At 52.0% G+C, this 8,513-nt stretch overlaps 1 protein-coding gene across 1 annotated transcript; it reads right to left on the bottom strand.

The window, feature by feature from the left end:
* Positions 1-6,461: 6,461 nt before the first annotated feature.
* LOC127899858 (uncharacterized) lies at positions 6,462-8,513 on the bottom strand. Its single transcript, XM_052433998.1, has 3 exons — positions 7,934-8,513; positions 6,801-7,579; positions 6,462-6,695 (listed from the first exon to the last, which is right to left on the bottom strand). The coding sequence occupies exons 1-3, from the start codon at positions 8,511-8,513 to the stop codon at positions 6,462-6,464; spliced, it is 1,593 nt and encodes a 530-aa protein (XP_052289958.1).

Below are 8,513 nucleotides of genomic sequence, written 5' to 3'. Positions count from 1 at the left end.
CGTGACCCTGGTCGTGCAGGGCAGCTGGAGGAGGAAGTGCGCAGACTAGCGCAGGTAATTGACGACATGCAAGGAAGGAACAGGGCCCCTGGTTGGAGGATAATGCTGGACGGAGAATCACCGCTCGCAGCAGAGATCATGAGGGCGGTTATTCCGAGAGATTTCCGCCTCCCAGACCTCAGATACTCGGGAAGAACTGACCCGCTGGTGCACATAGAGCGCTTCAACGACATAACTGGGGTACAAGGATTATCTCAATCCCAAAGGTGCAGGGTGTTCCCACTATCCCTTGAGGGACGTGCACGAGAATGGTACAGGAAACTTCCTCGGGGCAGCGTTAAAACCTTCGAGCAGATGTGCCAGGAATTCGCCGAGCAGTTTAGTGGGGCAATGGCACCAGAGGATGACATGATGGAGCTGAAAAGCATGAAACAGGGGGAGCAAGAAACCCTTCGGGAATTCATCAAGAGGTTTCATCGGGCTGTCCTCGATTTGGGAGCCTTCAACCACCCTCAGGCGTTAAGGGGGTTGAAAGACGGGGTGAAGATAGGAAGGCTGTGGTACAATTTAAGAAGCCCAGCCATTCAAACGTACGCAGCCGCATACGAGCAGGCTAAGAGAGACATCGAGATTGAAGAGGAGAAGGCTGCACGGATTAAGACAGACCAGTTAGAAGGGTCGGGGGGGAAAGAGAAGAAAGCATTACCGGGGAATGGACCGATTAGGAGGAGGGACCACCAGGCCTCCGGTAGTGGAGCAGGAGGTCGGGTAACTGCTTACCAGCCTCATCAGAGGCCACCACAGTATCAGCGCAGCAGGGCGCAACCTCCTCGTTCCCCAGCTAGGGAGCCTTGGAGAAGGCATGATTCGACATCTGCTGGTCTTCATCGATATTCCCACGGTAGCAGAGCGAGCAGACCAGAAGTGCTTCCACCGCCCCCGACTCAGAGCGGGGCAAACAGAGAAAGAGCAGTGCACCTGATCGACCAGGACCAGGACTATGGGCGGTACACTTCCTTGAAGATGTCCCTGGATGAGGTGTACGAGGCCATAAAGGATCGAGGGCTGCTGCACCTCCCCACACCAATAACAAAGCTACCCAACAGGAGGGATAGAGGACGTTATTGTAAGTTCCATGGCACCCATGGCCATACCACAGCAGAGTGTAGAGATCTCAAGACCCAGGTCGAAGATCTGGTGAGAAATCGGTACCTGGACGAGTTTGTGGATGGGACTTTCCTGACGGTGGCCACAGCAGGTGAAGGGGAGCAGAGTGATAGAGACCTGAGGCGCGAGCAACCCGCAGTAAGGGTGATAGCTGGGGGCCCAACATTGGCCGGAGATTCCAACAGATCCAGAAAAAATTATGCTAGGTACGCCATGACCAGTAAAGAGATACTCTTCAACACCCCAGCAGCCAAACGAGCAAGGGTCAGGCAAGTGCCAATCATGTGGACGGATGAGGATGAGAAAGGGGTTCTATACCCCCACGAGGATGCTTTAGTCATCAAGGCTACTGTTGCCAGCAAGAAATTTGACCGGATATTGATTGATACAGGGAGCTCAGTTGATGTGTTATTCAAGTCAACCCTGGAAGAGATGGGAATAGCCGACCGGAAGTTAGAATACACCAACACCTCCTTGAAGGGGTTCGGAGGAGGGAAGCTGGTCCCGCTGGGCGTGGTCGAACTGCCTATCACAATTGGGAGTTCCCCGACAGAAAGGACAATAATGCTGGACTTTGTCGTAGTGGATGAGGAAGGTCCTTACCAGATGATCCTAGGTCGGCCATTTTTTAGGATGAGCAAAGCGGTGTTGTCCAACCATTATCTGGCTCTGAAGTACCGGGTGAATGGGGTAGTAGGAGTGGTACGAGGAGACCAGAGGATCGCGAGAAGCTGCTACTCCTCGGCAGCAAGGGAAGCAATGCAGATAACATCCCTCGATACCCGAGTGGAAAACAAGAACGGCAGACAAGAACCTGTAGAGGATCTGGAAACCGTAAGCCTGGGGCCAGAGAACCCGGGAAAGACGATCAGAATCGGGTCGAGACTTAAGGGAGAGCGAAAGCAGGAGTTGGTGAAATGCTTACAGGCTCATGCTGATGTGTTTGCTTGGACACATGAAGACATGCCAGGGATTGACCCTGAGGTAGCATGTCATAAGTTGGCAATAAAGAAAGGTGCTCGGGCAGTAAGGCAGAAGAGGAGGTGCTTCAACCAGGAGAGGTATGAGGCTATAAATGGCGAGGTGGAGAAGCTCCTGGGAGCAGGGTTCATTCGGGAAGTCAGTTACCCTGAGTGGATATCGAATGTAGTGTTGGTAAAGAAGGCAAACGGCAAGTGGAGGATGTGTGTGGATTTCACAGACCTCAATAAGGCGTGCCCGAAAGACAGCTTCCCTTTGCCCAAGATCGATCAGTTAGTAGACTCAACGGCTGGGCACGGTCTGCTTAGCTTCATGGACGCGTTCTCGGGATACAACCAGATCCCCATGCACGAGCAAGATGAGGAGAGCACGGCTTTCATCACTAACCAAGGTTTGTTCTGTTACAGGGTAATGCCATTCGGTCTCAAAAATGCTGGGGCCACCTATCAAAGGCTGGTGAACAAAGTCTTTAAGCCGTTGATTGGGAGAACCATGGAGGTGTACGTGGATGACATGATCACCAAGTCCAAAATCCCGGAGGAACATGTCAGACACCTCGATGAGACATTCGAGCTTTTGAGGAAGTATAAGATGAAGCTCAACCCGGAGAAGTGTGCTTTTGGGGTCGAGTCAGGGAAATTCCTTGGATTCATGGTGAGCCATAGGGGGATTGAAGCGAATCCCGAGAAAATTCAGGCGGTTGTGCAGATGAAGTCTCCTCGAAACCTGAAGGAGATGCAGAGCCTCACGGGGAGGTTGGCGGCGTTGAGCAGATTCATATCCAAGGCTACAGATAAGTGTCAGCCATTCTTTCAAGTGATAAGGAGGGGAAAGAAAACAGAATGGACCCCAGAATGCGAGGAAGCCTTCCAGAACTTGAAACAATACTTGCAACAAGCTCCGCTGCTGTCCACACCGAGGGAGGGGGACAAGTTATATCTGTATTTGGCGGTATCGGATCGGGCCGCCAGTTCTGTTCTGGTGAGAGAGGAAGAAGGAGTTCAGTATCCGATATACTACACCAGCAAGGCCCTCCTCGACGCTGAGACCAGATACCCACCGTTGGAGAAATGGGCACTTGCCCTTGTGGTTGCTGCTCGGAAGTTGAGGCCATATTTTCAAGCATTCCCAGTCTCGGTAATAACAAACCAGCCATTGCGTCAAACTCTGCACAAGCCAGATGCCTCTGGTCGGCTCGTCAAGTGGGCTGTAGAGCTGAGCGAGTTCGACATAGACTATAAACCCCGCGCAGCGATAAAGGCCCAGGCAATGGCCGATTTCGTAGCTGAGTTCACAGAGCCCGAAGTATGCTTAGATCAACAAGATGCAGTTATAGGCAGTGACGAAACTCAAGTATGGCAGATGTCTGTGGATGGGTCGTCAGGGGAGCGGGGTTCAGGAGTAGGGATTGTCTTGGAAGGCCCAGAGGGGGAGGAGATCTCTTATGCTGTAAAATTGGAATTTGCAGCCACAAATAACCAGGCAGAGTATGAAGCCTTGATAGCAGGTCTGGAATTGGCTCAGGCCGTGAAAGCAGACAGAGTTAAGATCAGAACTGATTCCCAGCTGGTTGCGAATCATGTCAATGAAAGATTCCAACCAAGAGAGGAGAAGATGGAGCAGTACCTGAAGATAGTCAAGCAGATGATGGGGAAATTCGAGGCAGTGGAGGTGATACAAATCCCCAGGGAGCAGAATAGTCGAGCAGACATTTTGGCTAGGATGGCAGCAGTAGCCGACCCAAAAATGCCAAAGTCGGTCCCTCTGGAGGTGAAGTCCGGCCCAAGTATCGAGCAGAATTTGGGGGTGCTGCGGATAGAACAAAAATGCTCGTGGAGGGACCCGATAGTTTCATACCTTAGAGACGGGGCATTACCACCAGATAAGCTGCGAGCTCGGAAGATTAGAGCCCAGGCCTCGAGATACACGATGATTGATGGGGTATTGTATCGGCGAGGATACACACTACCGTTCCTTCGGTGTTTGGATGAGGACGACGCGGATTACGTACTGAGAGAAGTACATGAAGGAATTTGCGGAAATCATTCTGGCGGGAGGTCCCTGGCCCACAAGGTTCTAAGGCAGGGATATTTCTGGCCGAAAATGCACCGGGATGCGCAAGAGAAGACCAGGAGTTGTGTAAGCTGCCAGAGTTTTGCAAATTTCTCTAACCAGCCCCTAGAGAAGCTCACCTCTATGGTCTCCCCTTGGCCATTTGCTCGATGGGGAATTGATCTGATCGGCCCATTGCCAAAGGGACGAGGAGCAGCAACACATGCAATAGTTGCTATAGATTACTTCACGAAGTGGATAGAGGTAGAGGCCCTTAGCAGGATCACAGAGAAGAAAACAACAGACTTCGTGTGGAGAAACCTGGTCTGTCGATACGGGATCCCTTATGCCTTGGTAACGGATAATGGCAGGCAGTTCGATAATCACAGCTTCAGGGATTTCTGCCAGAACCTCGGGATAGAGCTGAAGTATTGCTCGCCTGCTCACCCTCAATCGAATGGACAAGTAGAAGCAGCCAACAAGACCATCAAGAGGCTTTTGAAAACCAGGCTCGGAGCAAAAAAGGGTGCGTGGGTTGACGAGCTGCCAGGTGTGCTATGGGCATACAGAACAACCCACAAAACCGCAACTGGGGAGACACATTTCGCTTTGGCTTTCGGACATGAAGCGGTCGTGCCGGCTGAGATAGGAACGACCACACACCGGACAAATCATTTGAATGAGCAGGAGAACGACGAGCAGATATGTTTGAATCTTGATCTGCTAACGGAGAGGAGGGAGCAAGCAGCCAAGCGATCAGGCATTTACCAACAGAGGGTTGCTCGGTATTACAACCAGAAGGTGAACATACGGCAATTCAGGGTCGGAGACTGGGTACTGAGAAGAGTGAATCAGAGCACCAAAGATTCGACTCAAGGAGTGCTGGGACCGAATTGGGAAGGGCCATATAGAGTCAAGCAGATAGCGGGACCCGGAGCTTACAAGCTGGTTCGTGCAGACGGCCACGAGGTGAAACGCCCATGGAACGCAGCACACCTCTGGAAATACTTCCAGTAAGATTTGTACACATGTGAAAGCTATTTTTGCTCATGTTCATTACCGTTTATCTTTCACCCTTATTGTCAAAGCAAGTTCATGTAAAATCAAAACCTGCAATTGATGGAACTTGAAACTGTAAGAAAAATCAAAGGCACGCAAAGGCTCACCAAGTCTCAAAGCCTGTCTTATGGCGAGACAGAAGCCAAGCGTGCCAGGATCTGCTCGGCCACGAGAAGGCAGCAGAATCCCAATCCTCGAAAAATCCAAGGCACGCAAAGGCTCACCAAGTCTCAAGGCCTGTCTTATGGCGAGACAGAAGCCAAGCGTGCCAGGATCTGCTCGGCCACGAGAAGGCAGCAGAATCCCAATCCTCGAAAAATCCAAGGCACGCAAAGGCTCACCGAGTCTCAAAGCCTGCCTTATGGCGAGACAGAAGCCAAGCGTGCCAGGATCTGCTCGGCCACGAGAAGGCAGCAGAATCCCAATCCCCGAAAAATCCAAGGCACGCAAAGGCTCACCAAGTCTCAAAGCCTGTCTTATGGCGAGACAGAAGCCAACCGTGCCAGGATCTGCTCGGCCACGAGAAGGCAGCAGAATCCCAATCCTCGAAAAATCCAAGGCACGCAAAGGCTCACCGAGTCTCAAAGCCTGCCTTATGGCGAGACAGAAGCCAAGCGTGCCAGGATCTGCTCGGCCACGAGAAGGCAGCAGAATCCCAATCCCCGAAAAATCCAAGGCACGTAAAGGCTCACCAAGTCTCAAAGCCTGTCTTATGGCGAGACAGAAGCCAAGCGTGCCAGGATCTGCTCGGCCACGAGAAGGCAGCAGAATCCCAATCCTCGAAAAATCCAAGGCACGCAAAGGCTCACCAAGTCTCAAAGCCTGTCTTATGGCAAGACAGAAGCCAACCGTGCCAGGATCTGCTCGGCCACGAGAAGGCAGCAGAATCCCAATCCTCGAAAAACCCAAGGCACGCAAAGGCTCACCGAGTTTCAAAGCCTGTCTTATGGCGAGGCAGAAGCCAAGCATGGCGGGATCTGCTCGACCGCGTAAAGGCGAGCAGAATCCCGAACATTGGAAAATTTTCTAAGGCAGGTGGCAAAACCATATACCAAGCCATAGCCAGCTCGACCAGACGAAGACGAGCAGGCTCTCGTAATTACCACACAAGAGAGTAATCAAAAATATTTCTATTAATTTGTTAATAATTAACAAAGCAGATAATCTTCACAAACATTGTTCAATACAATACAAGAAACATATCAGGAAGGTCGTGGATCAGTAAGCCCAGCAGCGTCGGTTGGCTGGACCTCCTCAGGTGCAGGAGGAGTATCACCAGTTGCATCCAGAGGGGCGCTCGCCTCGCCAACATCAGCAGGGACTGCACGAGGAGGAGAGTCTCCCTCCTCAATCACGATCGGCTCTACCCCTTCGGCATCTTCCTTGGCCGCCTCCTCGTCCATATGTTGAGCAACACCAGCTGCAAGGTCATCCATCTTCAGATCAGGGTGTTGCTTCCCGAGGACGGCCATGATACAACGATAGGAATGCCGAAGTCCCTGGTCGTACTGGTTGTCGGCCTCCCTCTCCAAGTTCTCTACATGAGCTCGGTGGGAATCGCGGAGAGATTCGAGCCGAGCCTCATACATAACCCTCTGCCCTTGGAGATCCTCCTTAACCTTGGTCAGCTCCTCCTCGAGGGTAATGGCTTTTGCTTGAGCAAGAGACTCTTGCTCTATCAGCTTGAGGTTCTCAACGTTTAGCTCCCCCGCTTTTTTCTCGGCAACGTCAGCTCTGGTCGTCGCCGATTGAATGTCCTCCTTCATCTTCCTGTCGTAACGGCCAACCTTGGCCTTATAGTAGGTGGCCATGCAGCTGAGATGGAAAGCGCTATACTGCATGGCTCCCACCAGCTCGCCCAGGGTACAACCGTCAAAGCCCTCCAGGTCCTTCTTGCTCACGAGTTTAGACAACTCATTGAGATAGGGAACCAAGTGTTCTGATCGGCTGTCGGGTAAGCGAGACCGAGGCACAACAGGTGGAGAAGAGGAAGCAGGATCAGTGGCTGCTCCACTGGATTCCCCGACTTTAGCAGAGGCAGGAGGGAGAGCCTGCAAGGGAGGAACCTGCTGCACGATGTTCTTTCGCTTCGCAGCGGGAGCATCTTTGTCCTGGTCCCTATCGGTTGTTGGAGGCCGAGAGCGTTTCCTGGTCAGAGCTCCAATCACTGCGTCCTCCATCTTATGGCCAGGAAGTATCAACCGAGACTCGAGGAAGTTGTATGTAGATAGCAGTTCTCGGCTCGAGCAGGAATTGGCCAGTACAGCCTCGACCCGTTTAAGCTGACTAGGTCGGAGCGGGAAATGAACACCCCAGGAAACTACAGCACAAACAGACACTTGGTTAGAGACGAACCAATACAGCAAGAACAATTATGGATACAAGACATCTAAAGCGAGCAGGCAACCTGGGACCGTGAAACGGGGTGGGACGCGACAATCCTTCCCGTCTATTTGTGCAACTTGACCCCAGGGACCCCCAGCAAAAAAGAATTTCCTCTTCCAAGTCCCACCACCACCAGTTGGAAGATCAGTTATGGGTTTCCTGCTCTTGGTACCAGATTGGAAGTAGTACCAGCCGGCATCTTTAGGGCTGCTCTTCAGCTGGTACAGGTGCTTCACCTCATCAACCGTGGGCTCGCTTTGGCAACATCTGTCCCACAATATGAACAGACCAGAGAGCACTCTCCACCCGTTGGGGTTCAGCTGACCAGGAGCCATATTTAGCCCGTTAAGTATCCGGGCAAAGTAAGGCTGCAAGGGACACCTCAGCCCATACTTAAAGCTCTCCAGATACAGAGTAACGTATCCCCTAGGAGGCCGGCTAGGTGTATCCTTCTTTCCTGGGATCTTAAGAGGTATCTCACTAGGAATACTATACCTAAGTCGGAGGTCATTGAGCTCGTCAAACGTGGTCGTACACGACATGTAATCAATGGCATAATCACGCGACAAGGCTCTACCTCCTACTGTACCTCGTTCTTCTGGTCGTGATGTTCCAGATGGAGACACCTCACCAGAATCACCTTCCCCCTTCTCACTCAAGGTACCTCCAGAGCCAGAAGATCCCTCTTCACCACTACTTCCGCTCGTGGAGGTCGTTTGGGGGGACATCCTCCTAGCACTAGTCCCGACACTAGACCTAGTGGGTTCTAAGGGGGCCCCGGGGTCAAAAGCAGAATCAGCGGGCAGACTAGGCAAAAAACCTAGTTCGTCGTCACCAACCTCAACGACCTTCTCCTTACCCTTCGACAT

This window comes from Citrus sinensis, chromosome 9, assembly GCF_022201045.2.
Source record: "Citrus sinensis cultivar Valencia sweet orange chromosome 9, DVS_A1.0, whole genome shotgun sequence".
NCBI lineage: Eukaryota > Viridiplantae > Streptophyta > Magnoliopsida > Sapindales > Rutaceae > Citrus > Citrus sinensis.
The sequence above is the reverse complement of the archived record's forward strand: the minus strand, read 5'-3'. Positions and strand labels throughout refer to the sequence as shown.